The sequence below is a fragment of the Bombus vancouverensis genome, chromosome 6 (assembly GCF_051014615.1).
Source record: "Bombus vancouverensis nearcticus chromosome 6, iyBomVanc1_principal, whole genome shotgun sequence".
Lineage (NCBI taxonomy): Eukaryota > Metazoa > Arthropoda > Insecta > Hymenoptera > Apidae > Bombus > Bombus vancouverensis.
The window spans coordinates 10,370,913-10,398,797 of NC_134916.1; the positions used below are offsets into that span (position 1 = coordinate 10,370,913).

A 27,885-nucleotide genomic window follows, 5' to 3' on the forward strand; every position below is an offset into this window, starting at 1 on the left:
TATATTTTATCTTTGTTTACGTATATGTATAGTCACATGCATGTATAAAATATAAATATGCTAAATTAAAAACAATTATAATTTTAATGTGATTTTATAGAATGAACAAGAATAAAATTTTTTAATTATTTATGTATTACTATAAATATATAGTTCTCATTTCTCAAGAAAAGAAATTACATTAGTTTGCTTTAAACTTTTGAACATACATATATATGTATGTGTGTATACATATGTATACATAAATACTTACATTTAAATATTTATGTTTTTACTTTTTATCGATGATAGTCAATATCTTTAATTCAAATGAACTATGACAATAAATTAGTTATACGCTGTATACATATAAATTAATAGAATGTACATATAAATTAGACATGGTGAAAAGTAATAGTTGACATTACTCATTTGAAAAGAAATTGTATCACTACTGAATTTTATGTACAAAAATTATTTGTATATATACTGATCATTCTCATCATTCTTTTATATTCTTAGTTATTCATTTTTTATCCTGCGTTCATGTTACGTTTCATTTTTATATCTCCACAAAAAATAAGTAAACACTAAGTTATCTATTGCCGGTTTTTCATTAAATTCTTTTACTAAATATAATTTCAAAAATAATCGCATAAATACAATAATTTATTGTACAATTATAAAATTCAAATTGTTATGAATTTTACGTTAATAGTTTCATTCATCAGTACATTTGAAAACTTTACAAGTATATAAAATAATATACGAAATTTCTTAGTTGTAGAAATAAACAACATTAACAACATTCTCTTCCGAAAACAGTCTATGTTATTCCTTTTTAATTTGTTTATATACAAGTTTGATGAATAATAGTTATGCTACATATTATAATAAAATGTAAAATGATAATATTTTAACATCACAATTGTTTTTTTTTAGTAGGTTTATTTAAGGAGTTGCTTCGAATTTCAAATATATTTTTTATACTGTAACACATGTGTATTGTTAGTAACGTGGATACAATGGTTTAATTATAATTTGGTTTTAAAAACGAAGAAGCAATATGACTACTTGAAAACAGAAAAGATAGGAAACAGAAAAAAACAAGTGAAACAAGAAGATTTCTAATACAAAGGTAAAAGTAAAGGGAAAGTTTTATTTCGCGTATATGATAGAGAGGGTGAGGGAGAGACAGAGCGAGAGGGAGGCAGAGAGGGAAGAAGAGAGTGGGAAGAAGAGAGAAGAAGGAAGAGAGAGAGAGAGAGAGAGACAGACAGACAGACAGCCAGACAGCCAGAGAGAAAGAGAAAGAAGACTAAATATATATTTCTAAAATTTTAAATGATGAAAAATGTTTGCACAAGTCGAGAAAATTTGTATTTCCTGATCATTTCATTCAATAGTTGTCCGAAGAGTCCAATTCCGACAAGAAGTTCTCTATTATAGATGGCTTTCGTTTATTCATTTCATCGTTTCTTAATTTGTGGCGAGCAGATCGTGTAATATCCTTTTGCAGATCCTATAACAGATCAAGAAGATATCAAACCTGTCTATTACCGCTTTCTTAATATTTTGCTCGATTAACTTTCGACCTATAGATAAGAAAGATAATAAAATAACTTACATCGTCAAGCAAAGCAATCAACAGTTTTGACTTCGATAGAGGAATGTAAGGAATACGATGTCTTTCTTCAAATTCCTTGATGCAATTTATGTTTCCTTCACTCCCCTCGCATCCTAATCCGTACATGATCGGGAACATTGCACGTTTTCTTGACATTGAACCTCTACACATTTGATGGTACGGAAATGCTCTATGGAGATATAAGGAATATAATTACTGTTCATGTTTCTCATATCTAGACTGTGTATTTCTATACATTTATACGAATTTTGAAAGTGCAAAAATGTATAGAATGCGTATGGTATGATGCAAAAATATATAAAATATCCAAAGTATAGTTTCTACAATACTTGGCGCGTAAAACGGATCTCTGCTTAGATTCCATTCGTTTAATCGCGTTAATAAAAATATAAATTTGCATAAACATCCGCAGTCTACTCATATTATTAAATTTAATAAAAATATATACATATGTATACATACTCGCAATTCACGCTTTCACTACGTTCACTCCGAACGTGAAAATAACAAAGTAGGATGGCAAAAATGATCATGCATCGTTGGATGTAAGCCACAACCTGTAAACAATTTCGATAATTATTATTCATTTACGAGTTTTCAATATTCGAGAAATAATAAATCGGTTCGTTATTGTTTTATATATTTTACGTCGCTAACGATAAAAATGGAAATAACTTAAGAAACGAATCGACGTCATATAAGTTTGTCTGCGCGAAAGCAGAAGTCATTGAATTTCAGCAATTTTCGTGTCCGGCTTGTCAATCGGGGGAGGGAAGACGACTTCATCCAAAATCAATATCAGATTTCCTTTTATTTTCAACTTGACGAAGGCAAAAAGGAGAACAAGTTAGTGGCGTATCACCCAATTTGCGCCAACCTGTTCTTTTCCACATCTTGTTCTTGTTATTTGCGAGCGAACGTTTCGAATGCAGCTCTTAATAATCTCATTGGATAGAAAATATCGTACGCCGAAACGTACAAGGGTCTCAAAATTTAAGTGGGCGTACGTTGCGTCTGACATTGATTTACTAAGAATAAAGAATACATAAAAATGCGAAATATACGAGATCGAAGTTTCGCAATGTAGAAAACATATTTGATCGGAGCGTTTCTTTTCTAAATTCGTGAAATATAATTTTATAACTTTATACCTTTTAAATGGTAAAACGCTAAATTTGATCTTGGTGAAACCAATAACTTAGTTTGAAAAGAAAATAGCCGTTTTCCCGTAAAAAGCTTTCAATATACCGATTGAAAAAGTGTACGTTAAATGTATACATTACTTTTAATATCTTTGTTATTTTAACGTAATAATCAACGCGGTTGCCTACAATTTACCTCTGATTCGTTCCTAATCCAGGTCAATTAGTTAATTTCCAGTTTACGTGTAGTGTTTCCTGAGAGGACATGTGCTGTCGCGATTCGATTCAGATTTCGCTGGGCATTTACCTATGTACTTATACGTACGTATGCCAGACTACGTATAACAGTCTCATGAAGAATTTGTAAACGGAATATAAATCGGTGTTTCCGATGGTTATCGATTAAACGCCTATAGTCGTCGCATAGTAGATTTAACAAGGATGATAAAATCACGATACGTGAGATAAATCTTAATGCGTCTTCCGGGTGCTTTGTCGAACAATTTTAATCAAGATGTAAAACGATATCTCGCGGTTAGGGCAAAATTATGCTCGCCGTTATACATTTTAATATCCTTAAATCACGATTAAAATCGCTCTTTCAACCACATAGGTAGACACGTGTTTTCGATAGTGTCCTTTGTTGCTCTTTTCTCTTTATTTTTCTTTTTTTTTTTTTCTTTGGTTACGACTTTTATTTGTAACATATTGCAACTTTCGAGGCAACGATACGAGACTATCAAGACGAAAGTAATATTTCTTTCCGGCAATCGCAAACATGTAACGTTAATTTTTACTCACGATTGTCGTTCGACGACGTTCATGTATTAATTTGGAATTTATCAAAGGAACCACTGAACAGGGTATAGGTAGTAGGTGGTGACGGAACCGCGCGGTAATGTTGCACATGGTTAATTTCAGCTAATTGGTGGGTATTGCAATTACAGAAATTATGCAAATTGATCGACAGTTGACGATACACTCTAAAAAGCTTTGGCATACCCACAGCAACTATTGTGGTACGTCAGGGTCTTCTTTTTGTTTTTGACTTCGTAAAGGAGAAACCAGCGTAATTTTTCCTGTTTCTATCAAAATCGCTACACATACACGTATACAACATAGTTTCTTTGTAGAGATAGATAAGAACGACAGAAATTCGAATATTTATTAAAAAAAAAAAAAAAAAAAAAAAAGAACGAAACTCAGAGACTTGTTGATATACAAATACAATACTGTTCATTTACGACGTGAATATCGTTTTATATTTCCCACACGCATCAGAGGTAATGCGGCTGTGAATGTGCAGCAAAAACGTTTTTGCTTTGATGGAAAATGTACAGGGATGTCGGTGGATTTTTAATTGAAAAAGACCGTCTCGTAGTCTTCGGAAATGAGCGTGTTCTACAAACTCAGATATATCACGGTATTTTCACCTTTTTATACGAATGCTGTAGCATGTTGTTAGCACGGGTACTGACATTCTCGTCTATATTTCTTCATTATGAAATACGTTACGTTACGGCGCTACCATAACCGTACAGTCTTATTATTTGATACAGGCAATTGTCACGTAAGTTGATTCAAATATGAGTTGACCCGAAACCACATTTTCCTACCATTTCACGTGCTTTTTAACAAAAAGTTTAGAAGCTTTTTTTTCAATTCCGGAATCACGAATGAAAAATAAACGAAATTAAGCGAATTTAAACTGATAACGATAACGGGCCGCAACAAATTAATTATCAGAGGGAAAGTTTTTCGTGTGGGTTTCGCAATGGAATTGTTCGATCTATCCCCCTTTCGATGCGATGGTATCAGTTACCGCTTTTTCGTGGAACCATTCACTGTTTGCTCACAGGCAGTTACGTAATGGCGACTAATCAAACGCTATTAACATAATGTATAAATTTCGTGTAATTCATCGAAAATCGGTGTTCGAGGGGATGAAATCTAAAGTCTCGAAGGATTCTTTTGTCCCTGTTCTCCTATAATCTTTATGCCTTGTTAGGGAACGCTTTAGGCAAAAAAGAAGTTGCGTATCGACCTCTGGACGAAAATGTTCTACCTACGCTTTGATATAAAAATTTCGAATGATTTAAAAATTTATCTCTATTCCAGTCAAATATAACACGTCCGTTGTATGTTTCTTTTGTATTATCATTAAATTCATTTAATATTAAAAGTAAGAGCTCGCATCACTGGTCACGTGGAATTTTTTGCTAAAGATCGAACAATGTATTTTCTTTCATCTGTTATTATTATACCGATCTTTGTCCTCTTTTTCCCCCTATAATTTTCATTCTCATTTGGCATCAAATGTATCAAAGCTTTTATATCTGGTTACATTTACGTGATAATTAGTGAGACGCTTATAATTTTATAATACGTAGAAGTCGATGTTCGTTTCTACGGAGGTTAAATGAATTTGTATGCCGATTTTTCACGCTATTCCTTCATAGAAAAGCAGAATATCTACGAGCTACCTCTGGTATTTTCCACCGATAGTCAGCTTTGGAATAAATAACATAAATTTCGGCACGGACGATGCACGATTTGCTGTCGCGTCTGTTCGTCGTAACTCGTCGGAACGAGACGGGTTATTAAATTTCGTCCGAGGTCACAGTCTGCTGATCCGAATCGAATCATTACATAGACGAACGCTTATAAACGTTACCATCTTGGTCGCTGTAATCGTTTTATCAAATTGTCCAGACTCTACGATTTTTTTAACTCGACCTCGCGAATCTAGTTAATGGCATTTTCGAACCGTTCGTTTGTTCTATAAAACGATTCGCGTTCGTTCCTATCATTCTCAAAATGCAGGCGACTTTGCTAAAATTCCAATATAAATACCGCAGACAATTTTCTACAGTAAAAAATTTTCAAAACAAAGTTGCAGTACCAAGTGCTTTTAGTGCTAAAAGTGCTTTTTAGAAAGAAACGCAGGAATTGTATAACGAGCGAATTTTAAAGGAAGCAGCGATATTTACATTTGACGTCGAATCGGTAATCCGTAAGAAAAATTGTCTTCGTTGGTAAAATTGAACGGAAATATAAGAAGCGCAAATAATTATTCAGGGAGGTAGAGTGGACAGGGAGCGGATGAGAATAAGGAGAAGAAGGCAAGCGAGATAGTAGGGAAAAGCTAGAAACGCACGATTTAACCCCTGGCTCGGAAATGGGGCGCCTTGGCGTCTCTCTGTCTCGTGGCATAGAAAAACCTCTCCACTCTTCTTCTTTTTCTTTTTCCACGCCTCCCCCTTTTTAGTTTTTCACTCGCGTTGTCGTATCCTTTCGCTTTATATCCGAATTCTCCTATACGCACTTTCCTCGTCGTTGAATTCATTTTATTCCACTTTGTTGAAGAAACTTTTCGTTTGACCGTGCGTTCGATCGCGCGAAAGTACGTTGTTCGCGATATAAAATATCTTTACTTCGATTCAAAATTAATCTTTTTCTTTTCAGACGGCTAAAGAAATATACTCAATTTTAATTTAATTTAAGTTAATAAAAAGAGACGTATTTCTAAACGATAATACGAAAAAAGAACGTCTATTGGTATAACCAGTGCAAAACGTGTTGACTCTCTGCTACGCGAATGTATAAATTCGTCGAGCAGCGGGTTATTTTTTCTCTGAAACTAAAGTTACAACTTTATTCATTGACAGTCGGAGGGTCATAAAATTCACTCGGTTTCCATCATGCTCTACGTAATTCAACGTCCGGATCAGCTCATTGATCGAAAAGAAAAAAAAATGTTATTTAATGAATACGGTGAAAGCACGTGAAAACTGGAAACCGCTAATGTTGTAACATGGAATCGTCATTTCAGTACATCGATCTATCATTCTTTCACGTCAGACTGTCGTACGAATTCGTGGTGCTGTTTAGTTGCGTATCGAGAAACGAATTATTCATAGCTATCGCGGTCCGTTAGAATAAGGCAAAGGATCTTCGATAATTATGGCCATGAAAATACACAGCTGCTGATCCCGGGTGGCAGTGATGAATCTCTAACGCGTGATAACGAGTACACGAAAACCCGTGGCGCCGTGCAGCTATGGATGAATCGTAAACATTTCTCCCAGTGCAAACAAGAAAAGCTTTATGTATTCGCCGGCGACACATCGAATTAGACGTAGCGTACCCGAAGTGGTTGGATATCCTTCTAGTTTCCTATCTCTTGCATTCTATTTCATTCCTATTGGTTTCTGGTTCGCCGTCACATCTCATTGTCCGATTGTTATTCTCGAGCCAAATAGAAGACAGAAGACAGAGAGAGAGAGATAAACTGATCATAGCAGGCACATTCCTTACATCGTATAATAATTTTGTCCAATGTTGAATTTACGCGGAACGCGGCCAATTGTTGTCACGAGATAATTAACTCCCGATAATAACATAAAGTAAATTCTTTTCGCATAAATTTCTGCGCTAGTAAATTTTGCTTTCTATGGTACGTAAAATGTAGAGATGTTATAGATGGCATCTTTCCTTTTTTTTTATGATTCATAACTCTATTCACAACCACTTTTTCTCGTATTCCTTTGTTGCCTCTATCTCCTATCACTAGTATATCGACCATATAAATCTACAGTTTAAAGTTATTTAAAAATTTGTCACGTAAGAAAATTCAGCAAACTCGATTCTCGAATTAACGCAGCTTAATCTACTTTGTACGATTATTTAATAAAACTAATTTCACTTTTCTCACAAACCACGCGCCGTTTTACTATATTTTCTTTCCTTTTTTTATTTAGATTAACATTGTACAACACGGATATGCGTACTTTAAAATTTATCAGTTATAAACAGCAAAAAGATGTGTCCAGACGTACGGATGTATATAGCTAATCGACGAAACGATTTTATAACGAAAATATTATCTAACGAATTGCTGGGTCTAACGATAAGTACTTGTTACAAACCGTTTCGTTCGTTCGACTGGAGCCGTGTTCGTTAGAACCGAGATGATTTTCCTAAACTCAACGCGACGAATACCGTTGCGCACGTAACTGGATTGTCGTAAATGACTCGAAGGAGTCTCAGCGATGACAATTTCGTACGACGGAACAGAGAAGATCAACGAACTGTTTGGGTTCAACGCTTCTATCCGATACACGTCACACCTCTGTTTCTTTCCTCCCCCATTGTTTAAGGCGACTTTAAACTAGGTGTGCCAAACTCGCGATATGTTAGAAATAAATTCGTGTCCATAGACGTGGGTTGTCGTCGAGGGACTTTCGACATTTTCAATGTTCGGTGAAATTGTTGATCACCCTTCTATTGAACCGATCGTGCGAATCAAACGAGAAGAAACGAAAAAAAACGAACGTAACGGAATGGAAGAAAATGAAGATGTTAGTGAAAATGCGTTAACACTTACCGTTACCATGTTTGTGAGATTAAAGAGGTATCGCAGGTCGAAGGAATAAGCAAATCGTGCTGCCACGTAGAGCGAACAATTTCGAGTTTCTGCTGGAGTCGAAGTTAAGGGTTGGCCTCGATGGTAGCGAGCGGTCCTCGGCGATGATACTCGAATGACACCACCACGCGGTGATCACGAGGCACGAGTTCCAGTGCCGACGTGCTGGCTTGTCTCTTGATCGTATGAACGAAGAGGGGGTGTTTGGTACCACGAGAGCTTGAGAGCTTGGAGTTTGGAGGTCAGAGGGCGAGTGATTGGTGGAGCTTGCGCGGGCCACATTTATACTGCAACCACTCACCCCTCTTCTACGTTCTTCTTCCGTACCACCAAGAGAAGCAGAGCTGAATCCACCACTATTGGTACCAGCATCACCGATGTGTTCCTCCTCCACGTCGTTACGGCCGCCCCGTATGTATTGTACACCCTCTGGTTCATTACGTCATTGGATTAGTCTCCACCCCGAACGATGATATCACAGGAAATCCCTCGGCGAAACTGGCGACCGGCGAGCATCGAAAAACTGTTTTTCAGACGTAGAAATTTCTTACGTAGTAAGAACGAAGATTCATGAATGAACCTCTATGAATGAAGCCCGAGCGGAGCGAGGACATCGTTTCTAGATACGATATAGCACGATAACTTTCGATTCGTGCAATTGCATTTTCTTTCTTTCTACTCGAAATTGGATTGAAGTAATGATGCGTGGTTTGGTCGTGGACCGTTTGTTTTTGGAAATTTACAGATTGTGATCGGGAAAAGAAATTACGTGCGTGAAATCGAAGCGATACAGGAAGGTGGTTGTCTCGTCACAATTCACGTCACAGTACTTGGAGAAATTGCCATTAGATTATTTAGATCATTGAAATTTTAAGTTTCGCTTATGACTTTTACTTCCGACGAAATTGCTTCTCTTAAAACGAAATCAATGTATAGACGTCGAAACGAAGAAATATAGCCGGATAGATTGCTTTCGCAACCTTTAGATACAATTGCAGTTGATATTTGTATTTGCACGCTCGAATAGACTTCGCTCTTTTTGGCCGTCAAACCTTCTATCACCATTGTATCTTGGTATATTAAAATCTTCGTAGACTCGTCTGAGCGTAAGGAATCTTCTCCTTCTTCTTCCTTCTTGCTGTTCTTACGTTTTCTTAGGCATCGTTCGAGAGTCTCATGCGCGAGACTCTGATTCTCACGATTCAGTGCAGACTGAACTCCAGAACCTAATTAATTAGTTGGTACGTAATTTCGATGATTAGCGTTCAATGAGCAGTGCTGAAGAAAATAGTACAGAAATATTAAGAAATCGATTAACCGGGATATTGCGAGCAAATGTCGTCGAACCGTTTATAATGGAACAGCGGAACTTAATATCAGTTTCGAAAGATACTCTTAAAAAATCACCGACGACGATGGTTAACGAACGTAAGAATTACAGACGCGAGTTTATTTTTCTTTTTTTTTCAGGAATAATTAACCCACAACGCCCGCGTAGGTCTCATTAAAAACGACAGGCAAGACTTGGCAGCCAGGTATCTGTTTAATATGAAAAAGCAGTCGTTCGCTTTCTTTCCCTTTCCTTCTTTGTTCTTTCTTACTTTTACGCGTGGCAAGTGGTTGAGGAAAGTTCGTTTAAAATATCTTTCCATGAATAGGTGAAGCGTCAGTCCAATTGTAAAGAACCTAGATCTTTTGTCTTCGACAACTACTACACCTTTAATAATAATAATAGAAGTCGTAGTTTCGTAATCGATCGTATCAGTTGATCTACCCTTCAAGGAATTTTCTTGAGCAACACATAACTTTTCCTCCTACGATTACGAATAAATTGGATCTCTTCGTTTCGTTTAATTGCCTGGTGGAATCGTTGCAAGTCGATGAAATCGTAACGATCGTTTTTGTATGATGTTTTCCGCAGTGCGGCCAAAAGAAGCGCGAAAACGGTAACGATCATCAAAAGCTATTGCAATTAATTCGCAATTATTCGAACTTCTATTCAGTGGAAATACGTTGAAGAGGGAAAGAAAAAAAGATTCGAAAATGCTTTAATAGTAAGAAGAAAGAAGGGAGGAGGAGTGTGAAGAGATGAGTAGGACAGACTTAGCGGCGCCTTTGGGGCGAAGGATCTGCGTAATTCGGCATTTATCACCGCAACCATTACGTAGTATAGAGCAGCTATATCGACGTACGTCACGAAGAAAGATCTTGCTTTATTCTGTGATGTCACTACCCCTTATGCTTAAATTTTTCATCTGTTTGAACCCAGGCCAAATACGTCGCATCTCATTTCTTTCAGATTTTTGGCGACCATTAAAAAGAACGGTAATATTTTAAGTAGTTTGAACAAAGTTAAATAATTTTAATAATCGATGACAAATTCGAAGAAGAGATCCAGAATCGTATCGATGCTTTCATGAAAGTTGACTTCATTCGACGAGAATTTTAATAAGGTTTCACGCTCGAGAGATGGAGTGAAGTCGTAGCTTTTACAAAAGGTTCTCGAAGGATGTAAAAGACACCGCGAGCTATTTAGAAGTAATCTCGTTAATATCCACTACGGTTATGATCGCTCTTAATAGTTGCGTAAGATTTATAATCTTTGTCTTTACCAGTCTCGTTTCCTTTTCACTCTTATTCTTTGAGTTACATATAAAATTTGTCCTGGAGCTTTTTAAGCTTCTTTAATTATTAGCGATCACGTTCCCCAACATTTCTTCGGCGTTCACTGTCTTCAAAAAACCATTTCGTAAAATCAGGTGAAATACTTATGCAATTGCACGTTTAATTAAATTATTGACATGCTTCATGTAAAATTTGAACTTTCAACGAGTCACGAAACTTGTGAGTCCTCTTTCGTCTTTTCTTTCAGTTCAATTAACCGTTTCCGATGTTTTTTTGCAATAGATGTATTGTTTTATCTTTTTGCTCTATCATGGTTAACATGTAAGTATACCAAGCAACCTGTAAATGTTTGTGCAAATTTATATCTTTATAAACATAATTGTGGAAATGATATTTCTTTTACCTACTAGATATTATAACTAATATTATGTTTATGGATGTGTGCGAGAACCCGAAAATGTCGGCAACCCGATAGTCGGAATAAGATACTAAATCAGGACGGGTTGGGTTTCCCAAAATTTCGGAATTCTCCAGTATGTCGAAATTCTCTCGTCTCGACCAGATATTATTAGGTTTTCTCATACTTCTAATACTGTACTTCAGATATTTCATATATTTTTGCAATGTTCAGTTATGTACGATATGTGTACTTTTAAATTTATGCACAAATGTATGAGCCTTTACAGTGTGACACTGAGAACTATCAAATATATGCACTGTCAATCATATGTATTGGAATACTACCGAATAGGAGGATGTTTAGTACAAATTGAATACTTTTCACAGTTTTTATTTGCTGGTTATTTAATTTGCATCGTATGTGACTTAGAATCTAAAATAGAAAATAAAAAAGAACTAAATTTTTTCAACCAATATAACGAGTAGGTGTTCTAATATTTATGATTGACAGTGCATATACATATAGGATACGTGTTTCTAGAAAACATCGTTTTCATCGTAAACGTATGGTATCTTTCAATAACTTTTCCATTTCATTCAATTGGACGATTGATTGAAACGTTACGACTCATTCGTTTATCTTGCTTCGAGTAAACTAACTCGCATTAATGCATCTTTCGACGCATCGATAGTAAAACTACCCTAGCGAACGAGTCCTCTCGTTCCATTCGAAGGATCGATCAGCGGGGAAATCAAACGAACTTTTTGATACGGCTATCGAATCAACGTGACGTAGCTCTCGTACTCTGCTTGTAATAATTGTACTTTTGCGAGAAATTGTTCACAGCTTTCCAACCGATATGTATAAAGGATAAAAGAGGAACGATGAACAAAGTAAAAAAAGAATAAAGTGAAATCTAATCTTTTTCATCATTCGTTTCTGCAATGGAGAAAATATTGTAATAATTGTAAGACTAAAAAGAAGAAACAATGAACGAAAGAAAGGGAAAGAAGATGAAGAAGACGACTTACGGTAAAAGAGGGTAAGTGAACATGCTTAGGCTATTTGGTTGGCGCCTAGACAAGTATCCCTCTCATATGAATCCACTGCTCGTTTATGCATTCCTACTTTCATAGATTCTCTTTCGGCCGAATCATTTGAGCAATAGTAAGGCATAATTTTATGGTTTCAAGTGATGGGGTCAGATGCTCTTGTTTTTATCATGGTTATACCGAAAATCATATGGCTCATTATGGTAGAAAATTACTGTGCAATTTTTTTCTATCAACTCATATTCTATTAACTTAACACGATACCTCGTAATTTTTTAGTATCCAGTGATGTACTCTTAGGCGCCACGCGGCTCGAATAATAATTCGATATCTCTGTAAATATAGTATCAAGTTTCTTCATTGCAAATGATCTTTATGCAAATAAAATTCGTGCAATAATTATTTATTTCTGTGCATCGTTCTTAAAACGACATATCTCTTTTTATAATGTAATTATAATTAGTACTTTGTAGCTGATTAAAGATTTTGTATTTCTTCTGATATTGTTAATGTCTTCCTTCCGTGAACTTATCTATGCAGTTTAATAAAACGCTTTTCAAACGCTGATTGGTTCTTGAGAATACCTATTGAATATATACAAAAATCAACTGATTTATTAAATACTTAATATAAAGAAGAAGATTTATAATTAAATACAAATTACATTTAATCTAGTATTTTATTGTTATGACTTTAAAATTAAAATAAAATTTAATTCTATGATAAATCGAATTTTCTTATGTGATTATTGCGCAGTACCGTGGCGCCATCTTACACCAAATTCAGTGTATCGCATAAATTCATGTTCCCTCCATAGCAAAACTACAAAGAGAAAAAGAAATAGTAGAGTAAGGACGTAAATAGGTTCTCGACGCATTGAAAAGGACAGCAAACGAATATTGAGTGAGAAGGAGAGAATAGAAGTTATAACGGGAGCAACAAAGAGCAGGAGAACAAGTGCCTTCTGCTGATCAACGGTGTAGCAAATTATTCAATATTCCTGTACATTGACTACGAGAAGCATTTTACGGTGATTACTCTGATATTTTGTCGAATTTACATAAGAGAAATTCAATTTTCTAACTCAGTGTTTAGTCTTTCAAAATAGTTAATACTCTTGAGCAGATAACTTATTACAAGAAAATGTCGTTTGCACTAAATGTTTTGCTGTATGGACGAAGTGTTTGTGTATCTCAAAATTTTTTTATAACCTAATAGTGCATGAAAAAGTATCTTGGCAATTATTTCTTGAATAATGGATATACTTTTTAACGTATTGAAATGAAAGAAACAACGATGCTTGTATTTAAATAAGAAAACACTTCGTTTATGCACAGAAAATATTTTTTTCGAAACTATGTAGTTGATGAGCATATTATAAGTAGTGGTTGAAAATTTATTCTAGATGCCTAACATCAAGCTACAAAGCTCCGATGGTGAAGTTTTTGAAGTGGATGTTGATATTGCAAAGTGTTCGGTCACTATAAAGACCATGCTGGAAGACCTTGGAATGGACGAAGATGAGGAAGAAGTGGTACCTCTTCCAAACGTTAATTCGGCTATTCTTAGGAAAGTAATACAATGGGCTACTTATCATAAGGACGATCCACCTCCACCTGAAGATGATGAAAACAAGGAAAAGCGTACTGACGATATAAGTTCTTGGGACGCAGATTTCTTGAAGGTAAATATCTCATTTCTGTTAACATTATTTATTTTGTAATATTAATGTTAGTTTAATATTAATTCTTTTATTAATTATTAGTATTATTAATAGGTGATGTTTGAATATATATAATACATACATACAATAGTACATAAAAACATATAATTTTAAATTTAATTAAACTTTATAAATTTATAGGTTGATCAAGGAACTCTGTTTGAACTAATTTTGGCTGCTAATTACCTTGATATTAAAGGATTATTAGATGTAACGTGTAAAACTGTTGCTAATATGATAAAGGGCAAAACACCCGAAGAAATTCGAAAGACATTCAATATTAAAAATGATTTTTCTGCATCCGAAGAGGAACAAGTTCGCAAAGAAAATGAATGGTGTGAAGAAAAATAAAATTGTTTGTGGATACCTGTTTTCTTGGTTATTAAAAAATTCAGTTCCAATGTTTGACCTTTAAAAGTTAGTACGTGACTTCTATTGTTTTGAAGAAGTCATTAAAATCGTCATAGCACTTTCCATTCAATGCAGCAAATAGTGTATACATTTTAAATTTAAGAATGAGTCACCTTAATGTGTTTGTGGTTTATTTATTTCAGATTCCTTATATAACATTTAATAATACCATTTAGTGTGCATAATGGAAATTAAACAAGTTTGTAATATTGTAATGATTGTTATCTCTACTTTAGGAGTATAGTAGATCTGCATAACTATTGTGTTTCATTTACATAGAATATAAATTTAATTTCTACCTTTGACAATTTTTTTACATTATCCTTATATCCTATGATAGAAAACTATATAAATGTGAAGTAAAAAATTGTTTGTAAATTTATGAAAAGAGAATTTATGTTAGCATAAATTGTTAATAATAGTTGATAATTGAAATATACCCTTGAAAGTGAAATAAAAATACATATGTCAACGCGCACGCATGCGCGTAAATGTGTGTATGTTACGTTTTCTAATGCAAATGTGTAAATACAAAATGTATACTATTTTTTCTAACAAAGAAGCAACTATTGCATTTTACAACAACAAATACAAATGAAGAAATTATGTATTGTAATATATAACGAAAAAATTATAGTAAGTATTTATTTACTATGTTAGAAAAACATGCGACGTAACCTATAATCAAAGCTTTTAAAATATTAAAGAATTAATATCGAATGGCATTTAATACATAATGGGTGAGTGTAGAGTTTAAACATTCAGTATCCTAGTTTTAATTAATACGTATTAAAATATGTAATTATCTTAGATAATGAGAAAGAGAATTTCCTATTTTATCCCAATGGTTCAAAAAATCTTGCAAAAAAGTTACATGATATTTGTAATTGGGATCAACTTGATAATATAGCTATAGAATATCATGATTTGCAAGAAATCATCTATATAAATTACAGAGAACTTCTTGTTACACAAAGTTTGATTTCTGATTATTTAAAATGCATAAAAAACATTGAATTTATTGGTATAAATTTTGATATACCTGAATATTGTGTAATTTCTGTGATACTTGGGTAAGATTTTAAATTGTTTGAAATATCTGAGATATTGACATAATAATTATATTTATGATCTTTCTTTTTATAGAATCCTAAGTAGTGAGCATAGTTTTGTAAATATACCTGTTGATTCAACAGAATTCATGAATCTAAAAAACCATTTAAGTTTACATTATTTCTTTTCAAAACAAATGGATGTTGAGGGGGATATTGTATACAAATTTAAAATACACAGAGAATGTATTTACCTTATTAAAATCAAAGACGTACAGAAACAAATTACCCAAAAAGTAAAACAAAATTATTACGCTTATGCAATTTCTACATCTGGTTCAACAGGAGCACCAAAAGTAGTCAGAGTACCCCACTCATGTATAGTCCCTAATGTTTTAGACTTGAATAAAATACTGGGAATAACAAACTGTGATAAAATTTCTCAATTTACAAATTTTACATTTGATCCTAGTATTATTGAAATTTTTCTTGCTCTTTCAAATGCTGCAACACTATTCATGGTATCAAAGTTATTGAAAAGTGATCCAAATAGGTAAATAGTAATTATGTAGGGAAATACAATTTTTATATGGAAACCTGTTTTTATATAAATCTTCTTTATTTTCAGGCTTTTGAAAGAAAGTTATTCTAATCAAATTACTGTACTACAAATAACTCCATCAGTTTTTATGTATAGCTGGACAGCCGAATCTTTAAAATCTAGTATTTTAAGTAATAATACTTTATTAAGAGCTATTCTCTTTGGCGGAGAACCTTTTCCTAAACTAGAATTAATTTCTGAAGCCAAGCATCCTTATAATAATACTAAAATCTATAACATCTATGGTATTACTGAAGTATCCTGTTGGGCTAGTATTAATGAAATTATGATAACAAATACACAATTTAATGTACATTGTTTGGGTCAAGTGTTATCACATACTATATTTCAAGTTAGGAATGAAAGAGATGAAGTAATTACAAATGGTACAGGGTTCCTTTATATAGGTAATTTTACTATTATAGAGATTTTATTTTAATTTCGTAATACCATAAGAAAAATTGTTATATGTTGTATGTTTTTACGCAGGAAGCAATCAAAGAGTGTGTCTGATCAATGATGAAAATATTGAAGATTTAGAATTACCAGTATTTCGTGATTCTGGTGATATAGTTAATGTGAGTTAATGTGAACATAGACAATACTTAGTAACAACTATAATGCTAATAATACATATATTTCTATTTCAGATTGATGAAGAAGGAAGGATATTTTACAAGGGAAGAAGGGATAGCTTTATTAAAAGATTTGGGAATAAAGTAGATTTATCAAAGCTTAAAGAATTTGTATTACAAATAGATTTTGTGAAAAGTTGTTACGTAATATGGGATGATAGTTGCCATCATTTACATTTATATTTTTCTACTAAGGAGAATGTCACAAATAATCATAATATAAATACTGATATAATGGAACATCTCCACAAATTAGATTCTTTATATAGACCAGATAAAATTCATTTCATGGAGCATATTGAATTTACGTCTAGTGGAAAAATTTCTTTAGAATTTTTAAAAAAGTATCACATACAAAGAATGGTAATACATCAGGCAATAGAAAACATTGACTTCCAACAAATTAAAATTGCTTTTAAATCAATTTGGAAAAATAATTTACAATGTGAAAATGATGGATTTGTAAAATTAGGAGGAACATCTGTAATAGCACTTCAATTATCAAGTACTATATCTGAAACACTAAACATAGAATTTCCTGAATTAATTGGCATGCTTTTAATGGATGCTACTATCGACGAATGTCTTAGTTATATAAAAAGTGTTATATTGAATAATGATCAAAAGAAAATGATCAATCTCAAATCTCATTTTAATAGTACTAAAGAATTCCCTTTAACTAATATTGGTAAAGAAGACATGAAGTCTTTAGAAGATTCTCATGAAAAAAGAAAAACTTGTGACTTGATGATTCAAACAAATGAGATATACACCTGTCAGTGGTATAAGTGTAGAGGACAAACATGTAAAAATGTGTCAGATATAAATGAAGAACACAAGTTACAATATAACGCAATTTCAAATGTTAAAATATTAGAAACTTATGATTTGAAAAAATGTGTAGATGCATCACCGACTGTATTCCATTATTCAGAGTAAGTATATTTTTAATGAACTATTTTGAATATAGTCTGTGACTCGATGAAGAATTATTTTATTTAGTGGAAAAACGTATGCAACTGTTGGTTCTCACTCTGGTTTTATTTTTACTTTTGGATTACAAGAGAACTGTCGTAATTCTACATTTAAAATCAAACTACCTGATAGGGTTGAAGCCTCAGTTTTGGTTTTGGATGATTTCAGAGGTATAGTGGGTAAGTTTCTTAATCAAAAGTAGGTTTCTTAAAAGACAAAAAAATCTATTTGTGTTTCCTTAACTTCTTTTTCTTACAGGATGTTATGATGGTAATATATATTGTTTTCACTTAAAAACAGGGGATATTATTTGGAATCATCAAACAGGAAATGTTGTAAAAAGTTCTGCAATATTGTGTAAAATAAAGGGAATAATATTTGTTGGTTCTTATGACTGTTATATATACTGTCTATCTGTGAAGGTATCTGTTCAAAGTGACATTAAATGATACAAAAAAAAAAGATAATGATAATAATAAATATACATTATAGGATGGATCTGAAGTTTGGAAATCTAAATTCGGTGATGGAAGTGTTAGCGCATCTGGTTGTTTACATGTTTCATCAGACACTGTATTGTTTGGAACTTTAGATGGATTGTGTCTAGCACTTCAACAATCATCAGGAAAACTTGTATGGAAGCATAAATTGTCAGATCCAATTTTTGTTGCTCCTTTGTCACTGAATAATGGGCTTGTCTTATTTTGTTCTGTAACAGGACTGCTATGTTGCTTTGATGTTGAAGTAAATGTTAAGGTAACATATATAAAAGAATTGGATATATATATACTCATTATTTCGTAAAACTAATCGTTCTTACTTGATTTTACTTTTCAACTTTACAGATGTGGTCTTACAAAATCAATGGCAATGTATTTTCATATATTGTGAAGCAGAGTGATACCTCCACAAAGCATGAAACTATTATTCTAGCTAGTCAAAATAAGAATGTGTATTGTTTAGAATCAAAAGATACAAACTTTAAAACTAAACCAACATTAAAATATATATTAAATTTACATTCACCAATCTTCGCCACTCCCTGGTGTGAAAATGATTTTCTGTTCATAGCATGTACAGATGGCACTTTAAATATTTATAACTCTATAGAAAATAGTTTGATAAAAGTTGAAAAACTTCCTGGCGAGGTTTTTTCATCGCCAGTTATTGATAATAATATTATAATCATTGGATGCAGAGATAATAACGTCTATATTCTAGAACTTGTTTAAATTATAGTTGGTAAGTAAATATATTAAGTATTCGTTGTGTCATGAAATGGATAGGAATACAAATTAATGAAATTAATATAGTATGATTTATTTTTTTTATGACTGTCATTACAGTTACGTGAATAACGTTTTAGATAAAGTAATAGGGGATCACGTATCTTTGTTCAATAAATTTCATATGTAATACGAATTCGCGATACGCTTACAGTTTGAAGCAAAATGCAAGCGAAATAAAAAATTCTGAGAAATAGCCAATCACTCATCAACAAAACATTCACGCATACGAAAGTGCACACGTATAGTATTCAAAAACAATGTACGTCTGTGTATACTTGTCTCTTTTAGATGTTTCTCTATCAATAATGATGACCTTATAAATATTGGGCAAAAAAATATTCCAATTCTTAAGCTCACATAAAATAACAATATCTCAACGATTCCACATTTTTTCTATATTCTCACTCTTACGTATTTGAGATTTATATATATCTATGTAATTTATGTAAATGGTTGGCCGCTTTTTTCTGCTTTCAATATTTTGACATAAATTTTCTACAATCTTTTCTGTTACAGGCAATTAGTTTTTGAAAGTGCTTCAATTTATATGTATGAACTTCGTATCTTTTAATTTATATGTTTGAAATTTGAATTAATATCATAACTAAATGTGCAGAATTATGACATATTTTCTAATGCTATACAGCGACATGCTATTTATATAATTGCGTGTAGGATTCATTTTTTTAAATTACTTCTATATTGTACCTCATGACTTTTTGACTACTGTAATTAGCAATATAACTATAGGATTCTGTAACATTTACAATCTCAATAAACAGTTATCCTTATGTTTTAATTTGATAGTTAAAATATGATACAATTATAAAGTCACGATAATCGGCACTGTCATATTTAATTCAAATCTCATGTCAGTGACGAATACATGGGTACACAAACCGTATAATAAATTGCATTTTGTAATTGTTCAAAATTTATCGACGAATATGCAGACGACAAATATTCTAGTATTAATCTTTTTTTGTGTGTGTGTGAAAATGGTCGTACACGTATACTTTAGACATAATGTAAAAAGGGCAGTTTATAGAATTAGATTGGGATAAATTTGAAAAATAAATTTTGAATAACGTTTGCGTTTGTCATTAAAGTTCTCTATTAAAGAGAATCTAGGATTAGGCATAAGTCTATTAGCAGATTGTATCTGCTCTGAGACTTCGGTAAACACCGATGTTATCGGTATAAACACATTACATTATGTTGCTTGCTCGCTTTTTTCAATTCAGCATGAACTAGTATTAAAACTGACCAGTAACCGTAATTATCTTATGGTTACTGATCTTCATCGCCTAGGTCTTGCTTTACTTTGTTAAAATCGAACTCCTCGCCAGTGGCTCGTTTAAATATATCAAGAACATCTAAACAAGTAGTTTCAAAATGCGTTGTGGCATCATAACTGGTTGATATAAAAATCTGACTGTCCAAACCGTTGTCTGTTGGTTCCATATAATCAGAAACTGATATGAACTTTTGTTTGATTGGTCCTAGTAAATCCAAGCCAGGTTTGATTTCGGCCTCCGGATTTTTCGTTTCAACTGTAGTAGATACCATAGCTATGAACCATCCTTTCGCCGCTACTTGATGGGTATGTGATACTAGAGATACGTAGATATCGGAATTACGATTAACCTAGGAGATGGAAACAAATGAATACAATGACAATATATTGGAACACGGAAACAAAATGTAAATTTCTATTTACTTGTTTCTGAGGAATAATAATTTGCGTTGACAGGGCATCTGCTGTATTCGGTATAGGATGGTCTAAAAGACAAATGCATCTTATCACCTGACCCACTTTTTTCACACGATCAGGTACATATGTGGGATCACAAAATACTTGTTTGCATTGGGCTACTTCATCGCCAGAACGTACACCAACAACCTGCGATAAAAATCAATAATTAATCATGGATTTAATTCAGTAGTTTCCTTTTAATTAAAAAAAAAATTCAAATTTGTACCTTTCCATCCTTTATAACGATTTCGTCGATCGGTTTGTCCAACATATACGTTCCACCATAAATCGCGCTAAGTCGTGCGAAACCTTGAGGAAGTTCACCCAAGCCGTACATAGGATACAGATATGGTGATTTTCCGTAACGTGCTAAACTATCGCTATACAATTTAATTCTTCTTATAGTAGTAATTGCGCTTTGGCTTATATATTCGTCGTCTCTGAAACAGCAAAATATTAGCGCATATATCAATCATCAAGTTATTAATATATTTTCAAAATAATATTTATGTTTATATAAATATATATATATATTTTTTTTTACCTATAAAGGGCTAATGCATGCCCTGTGAAATCTTGAGTGTTTTTATCGAGATTAAACTTATTGTACAAAGCGCTCATGCTATTATTAAATGGATCGAAGCCGTCCCAAGTTCTGGGGTCGTCTTCTTGCATGTTCTGCACCCATATAAGGAAACTACGAAAACGTCTTTTCTCGAAAAGGCCCATTAAATCGCTGGACAGTGCTTCTTGCTGATCTATCGGCACCTTCGAAATCTTGCCGGATTTATAGACATACGATCCTTCAACGCACTTGAATTCCAAATAACGCGTCACGCCTGTGTGAATTAGCAGTTTTACCAACAACCCATTTGCCATCAGGAACTTTGGAATCAAATCAACGTTCCAGTCGCGACCACGACCATAAGCTTCATCCGGCGGTGGGGCTTTGAATTTCCTAGATAACGTATGAGAAACTAAAATTAATTATCATAATATTTCACTAATGCGACATATTTCTTTCTGAAAATACAGTTTGAATTTTTGCAAAACTTTCGATAACGCTAGCAGTATGAAAGTACCTTCTATGATTATTATCAGTTTAAGAAATAATATGTAATTATTAATAATTTCTAATTATTAATATTTACCAATAAAACGTTACAATGGTTTTCATCTATTTTTTCGATATATTCAAAGTGAACGATCAAATAAAAAGTATTCTATCAGCCAATAATCGTAAATTTTATGCGAATATGAGAAAGAAATTATATAGTTTCTTATTAATATTACGACAATCCGTCCTGGAAAGCAGTTTCGTTCCGTTTACTTTCACATCGTTTTTTAAGCATTCTTTCGATCGGATTATACGCGAGTGCAGTCGAATAACAGTTACTGTTACAACAGATGGGTAGTTTAGATGCGTGTTATAATTTATTGAGTGCAACCGGACACATGATAACCGTCTCCCCGATGAACCAGAAGCACAATCATGCGGTTGTGTTATCGTTCTTCGTGTCATAAACAGTAGAACAAAACACGTTATGCCATCAGATTTTTTTATTTTTTAAAGAAAAATCTTCGAAAGCATTTAATAAAAATTAATTTCGATGTATATAAAAAATACTCTTTTTCATATAAAAAAATTAATGGAAAAGAAACGATATTGAGTAAAAGAATCAGAGTAACTTTTATTTGAAATTTCGAATTGGCACAGGGAAGCAAACATATGTTCAATTTCACAGGAAGTGTACTGAGCTAACGGTACCACTTCGATTATCCAACATATTTCTCCTGCTAAGTTCTTAAACACACGACAGATTAATCTCGTATCTTGTCATGTATTCTTTTTGTATTCGAAGCGATTAAATAGATATACATAATTTTTTTCGAATGATAAATGAAGGTATGTGGAAGGAGGTGAGAGGTGGGAGGTGGGAGATTGAGATGGACGAGCGAGTGGCAAGGAAAAATGTATCTTAAAAGGGAAATAGCGTGTCGCGGTAATTGCAAAATACTACACAGCTAATTCATTAAGTTCGATGGAGCATGTATTTCTCTGGGGCGGGACCTTCCCCCCTCCCTCTTATCGAATGACGTTTTAGTCAATCTCCCGACAGAATTGTTTAGAAACGAATGAAAATTTGGAAGCAGTTGAAGAGTAACGACGCATCACGGCAGGTGAATACGTACGTCACGCTTCGCTTCGGGATGTGCTTAACGGAAGAATTTAACCAAACGATAATCAACGGCTATCGCGAAATAAAACGGGGAAAAAATCAATATTAAAGACGAATCATTGCATCGTACGAGTAGTTGATCACACAGTTCCAAATACGATACTAATGCCGGCAATAGTATGACATTAAAATGGACCATGGGAATATTTGATTGATCGAAATAACTTACGCGAATAGATCATCCAGAGGCGTAATCGAGGCAGATTCACCTCCGTAATATTTATTCCGATCTACATGGAGCACTTTCTTCCCACTGACCGATAGCATACCCGAAAGTATGCATTCCTTGAGTCCGGTGCCCAGCACGATCGCGTCGTATTCTTCATTCATGTTGCTCGAAATGCAGAGAAATTGATCACAGCACTGAACGCGAGGTTCTCGTGAATCTTTCTTAGGAATGCTACAAAAGTCGGAAAAACGATAGCACACTGCCGCGCGTCTGCCAACCTGCACGACTATTATGCCGGAACGGAAGACCTCGTTCTTTCGCTCGTAACTGATGACGGAGTTGCTGGTAGAACGTCGGTAGAGGTGGTGTTACTGATGATGGAGCAACTGCGATGTTACATTCTCCCTAGGTTCTCGCAATTCCCCATTCTACAAATTATTCGAGCGTATCTTTTATAAAGTAGCAAAATTGCAAATTTCTGAGCTTTAGAGATTTTATTATTGCATTTGAAATACTCCATTAACGTTTTGCGATTTTAAAACCTTAGTAAATCGATGAAATAGTTATCTAATTATGGAAAAATTCGAATCATGCTTTATAAAAGTACTAGTATCCATGTTCTGTACATATATATACTTATGTATCCGTTTGATTTACAGAGTGAAAGCTATAATTATAAATGTATCAACTTTTGTTACAAATGCAGGATGACTTTCAAAAACCGCGGAAGCGCGATACTAGGGACTTTGTATTCTGTGCGTTAAAAACTTTGATGTCGAAGTACGACGACAGATGGCATTAGTACGAGATTGTAAGTAGTCGGCTGATACGAATTGTCAGTGCGTGTACGATAGTAAGGTCATTCGGTTTGTTGCCGCGGAACGTGAACGAGGTATTTGGAACCTGAGAGCGTATGCAGGATATCGCGTGTATTTCTCGAAACGATCGTGAACAGGACAATGTAATCGAGGGGAGGATCGTTTCGCCGAGCATTTACATAGAGCGTTGTAACGTGTCAAGATGTGCGAGTAGTAAATTTGATATTTCGACAGGAAGATGCTTCGAGAGAAACGCGGTGTGCTGTAACCCGTTAGTTTTCTTGTCAAGAAAAGACACGCGAAAGTACCGGTTGGTTTTCCTGGTTCGATTTAGTTGTGCTGTTGACGTGATGAGAGTTCGAAGACGTGGAGGACAATAGTGTGTCTCCCCTTTTGCTTGCACAAAAGCGTTAAACAAGGCCACGTGGACCACGTTGGGAGCCTGGAAAAATGTAATTTTTTTACTTGTCATGGCTATCTTTCTAATTATATTTAAATTTTTAACAATATTTCTATCTATCTAATTTTGGTACACAAGCTGTTAAAATCAGAAATAAACACGAAGTGGAGGGAAAGTGAAAGAGATGTTTGCCAGGAAATGATACGTTTCGAGTTGATTATGTTCTTTTTAGTCGATGTCACTGTTAACAAATACGTGTCGTGTTCATGGAAATTAGATTCAGAATGATCTTCATAAGAGAGTGTGTTACGCGAATAAACGTTGAACCAAAAAGATGTATGGTCCCTAACTGATGTGCAGTTGTCAGGAATGCGCGGCTGACATAATTCATATCGTACAGAGTATATAGATCGAAAACTCAGAGTACAGGGAATATCATCCGAATCGCAACTCTTGAATCGACCTCGCTGTCGCGTTCCATAATTTCCAATGCTTATTTTACGTCGCTGTTTTGAACGTTTACTTAATTATTACGAGAAAGTTTCATCTAAATGCGGAAGTACTAGGCGTTCTAGCGAAACGGTAACGAGAGAGTCTGGAAAAGCGAGAACGTTTAAACCAAACGTTTATGACAAGAGATAATCAGAATCCGATATAGCAACATTTATTGAAATCGAAAAGAAAGAATCGAAAGAAAAAATCGAAAAGAATACTATTCAACGATCGTTTAACTGTCATTCTTTAAAACTCATAACCATACATGATGATGATTATGCAAATTCATATCATCCCATATTCTCTAAAACTGTATAAAATAATCATCTTTTTTTTTAAATTAACTAATTCCACTAGAAAAATATAATTGATATATTTAATTTAAGGAAATAAGGGAAAAATTTCTTCATTTTAAAAAACATCGCGAGACACTGTTTGGACATATTTGAATTAACCTATCAAAGATGAACAGTGCATTTAACGCAACGTTTCAGTTGCAATTTATTTTCGAGCAATTTATATTATCGAATACTGTTTTTTTAGTTCTTTATACAAAAGGGAATTCCAAGATGTCATTCTCGTCGCTATCTTTTCTACTTCATAGATTTATAGATTTTTTGAAGTACGTACATGTAATATTAGACTAATTACGTTTATGTGAATTCGATATTCTTATAAACATAACTTAAAACATGAGATGTGAATAGAAATATGTTTCAACTATTATTCTTATTATTATTTTATTTTCTTCGTCCATACACTGCATGTATTTGTAGACATATATAGATCGTGTTTCAATTATAAGATATTATAACAAATATTTCACTTTCTATGTTTCATATATTTTTGCATATTATATGTATTCCGTAGATTTCTATACTCTCAAAATATCTTATAAAAGCCAAAATATCTGTATAAAATAAACTATCGTTTGTGTTTTAACATTCGCAAACAGTAGGGTACGCTGGCTGAGTTAAGAGTGACCGGTATTGACCATAGATGCAAACCTCCCCAACTTACCCTCACGAATGCTACTGTTATGTACACAATGAAGAATGAGATAATGACTAAGCAATATATTTTTAAAAATAAGTCTTTCCGATGAGTAATATTTCGTTATTATGATTTAGGATACATAGCGTACGCTTTTGCTATATTCTTTTCTATTCTTTTTCCGTGTGTTTGTTGCAACACGCATATATGGAAAGTTACTTTATTATTTTTAAATTCATAAATGATCAACCAACCGTTTATTCGAAAAATATCCGTGTCGAAAATGATCCAATCGTTGGATCGCGAGAGACAATCGGTTAAGCGATTAAAAAGAAAGTGGAATGATATTTCGCAAAATTCAGTACGTTTCTTGGGTATCGTCGAATGGGTCGAAGGTCAGTGCGGAGAATCAGTTGCCGTCTTCTTCTTTTTTTTCTTTTTCTTTTCCCTTTTTCCAAAGCGACCGTCGGTCGTGGTTGTCCGACCGCGAAACCGGTTGTGCTCGGTCTGAGTATCGTTGAGTAGTCTCCTAGAATCGGAACGAAAAAAGAAGCAAGTTTCCGAGCGAGGTCATCCCCGGTTCGTTATCCGCAGGACCGTTCGAGAGCGTCTACTCGTTAAATTGCATAAACTCCGTCGTAGTGCGTCGAACGGTTCGCTTGGGTGGAATGAGTACCGGTGCGCGTGAAAGAACGCATAGAACGTTGCTGACGTTGACTTTGCGTTGACAAAATAGAAGAGGGCCGCGACAGAATCAAAATAAATCCGTTCGATGTTCGCCAGTTAAAAAGAGGAGCGGCTTCGTTAGAATTTGATTCGAGATTGGTAAAGTCGGTAAGCCTGTTCGCAACGTATAACGAGCTACTCTTAGGACGAGCTAATTGGGATTCTAGATCCTCGTTCGTTGTACATTTCGTGGGCTTAAATACCTAGTACAAGCGAAGTCAGGGAGATTGTATGATTCAAGCTAGCAGGACTATTATTAATAACAAAATTGCGTTAGAGAAAATCATGATTTATATTTGAGAATATCAAGGTTGCAAGCGTTTCGAGAATACGTGGTTAATGTTCAATGAAACGGCAAGCTATTCTACATACAGAAATAAATCGAAAAGACAAGATAAATATAAAATAAAATGTAGAATAAAACTTGTTCGTTTAAGGTGTCGCGTTTGACGGAAAGTTTGAATATGTTTAGTTGAAATGAAATACTCGATGAATTTTCAAACTTTTATTTACTCGAAAACAGAATATCACGCGACCACATTTTATTCCACGGTATCGACTTATTTTCGCATGTCGAGCAACCTGTTCGCTCTTGCTCATTCGAGAATTACTCCAATATTCAAACTTAGTAAAGAGAAACTATAATTTCATCTTTTTACATTGTGTCCGCATTTATACAAGTTAGTCAAGTTTCTAACTACATTTTACCGACTTAAGGCCAGAACATTATAGCAAAGTAATTACGAAAAACTTGTTTAGGCTAGATAGGGAGATTGTTAAAGAATGAGTAAGCACGTAATTGGCCTAAACTACTAAACAAATTTACGCGAAGGATACAGCTGAAAAACGCGATAAGTCACGTTTTCTGTCTTCCCTACGCCTATTCTCTTTACCCTCTTTTTCTTATCTTCTCGAACGTTTAAATTTCGGATTCGAGTTTCGCATATTTGAACATCGTCTTAGACCGCTGTAGGATCGTTCGTTGCAACATGGTCCGCCATATAAGGAAACAAAGAAATGCATGGAAATTATATTCGGTCGTATTGCAGTTGGCGAGTCGCGGTTTCAAACTAATCGACGAATAGATAGCAAAGCGTATTATTAACGTTTTACCTTGGACGATGTACGCGTTGTTTATCCTTTGTATATCACTTATATTTACACGTGAATGTTTTTCTCTCATGGATCGTTACTAATGTGCTGTATCTTTGCCTGCTTTCGAAAAGCTTGTTAGACGAGTGAGTGGCGAAACAGCTACGAACCCATTCAAAGCGTAAACGTTGAGCTACGATTGTTCACCGGTTTGCCTCAATTTCGTTGCAGCAGTTACA

At 33.9% G+C, this 27,885-nt stretch overlaps 5 protein-coding genes across 9 annotated transcripts in view; 3 read left to right on the forward strand and 2 right to left on the reverse strand.

Annotated features, from left to right (window-relative positions):
• Window positions 1-22: 22 nt before the first annotated feature.
• Window positions 23-9,054, reverse strand: LOC117155705 (uncharacterized). The gene is made up of 4 exons (XM_033331970.2): window positions 8,156-9,054; window positions 2,090-2,184; window positions 1,607-1,796; window positions 23-1,501 (listed from the first exon to the last, which is right to left on the reverse strand). The coding sequence occupies exons 1-4, from the start codon at window positions 8,162-8,164 to the stop codon at window positions 1,379-1,381; spliced, it is 417 nt and encodes a 138-aa protein (XP_033187861.1). The 5' UTR covers window positions 8,165-9,054; the 3' UTR covers window positions 23-1,378.
• A 4,034-nt stretch (window positions 9,055-13,088) lies between these two features.
• SkpA (S-phase kinase associated protein 1 SKP1-related A) lies at window positions 13,089-14,703 on the forward strand. Its single transcript, XM_033332095.2, has 3 exons — window positions 13,089-13,301; window positions 13,677-13,955; window positions 14,136-14,703. The coding sequence occupies exons 2-3, from the start codon at window positions 13,677-13,679 to the stop codon at window positions 14,343-14,345; spliced, it is 489 nt and encodes a 162-aa protein (XP_033187986.1). The 5' UTR covers window positions 13,089-13,301; the 3' UTR covers window positions 14,346-14,703.
• A 104-nt stretch (window positions 14,704-14,807) lies between these two features.
• Window positions 14,808-19,326, forward strand: Aasdh (Aminoadipate-semialdehyde dehydrogenase). Its single transcript, XM_033332091.2, has 10 exons — window positions 14,808-15,145; window positions 15,217-15,478; window positions 15,552-16,010; window positions 16,086-16,465; window positions 16,548-16,636; window positions 16,709-17,628; window positions 17,696-17,847; window positions 17,927-18,090; window positions 18,161-18,424; window positions 18,514-19,326. The coding sequence occupies exons 1-10, from the start codon at window positions 15,142-15,144 to the stop codon at window positions 18,898-18,900; spliced, it is 3,081 nt and encodes a 1,026-aa protein (XP_033187982.2). The 5' UTR covers window positions 14,808-15,141; the 3' UTR covers window positions 18,901-19,326.
• On the reverse strand, window positions 18,968-23,485 carry Gdi (GDP dissociation inhibitor). The gene is made up of 5 exons (XM_033332094.2): window positions 23,123-23,485; window positions 21,258-21,671; window positions 20,940-21,153; window positions 20,678-20,860; window positions 18,968-20,604 (listed from the first exon to the last, which is right to left on the reverse strand). The coding sequence occupies exons 1-5, from the start codon at window positions 23,281-23,283 to the stop codon at window positions 20,248-20,250; spliced, it is 1,329 nt and encodes a 442-aa protein (XP_033187985.1). The 5' UTR covers window positions 23,284-23,485; the 3' UTR covers window positions 18,968-20,247.
• A 470-nt stretch (window positions 23,486-23,955) lies between these two features.
• The window catches only part of LOC117155761 (phospholipid-transporting ATPase VA), a 28,424-nt gene continuing 24,494 nt past the window's right edge, over window positions 23,956-27,885 (forward strand). For 4 of the 5 annotated variants that reach the window (XM_076619497.1, XM_033332086.2, XM_033332085.2 and 1 more), the window contains exon 1: window positions 23,957-24,392. The gene's annotated coding sequence lies outside the window, so the exon portion shown is untranslated. Of the gene's footprint in view, window positions 24,393-27,885 lie in introns of all 5 variants that reach the window. The other variant, XM_033332088.2, reaches the window with a different exon arrangement.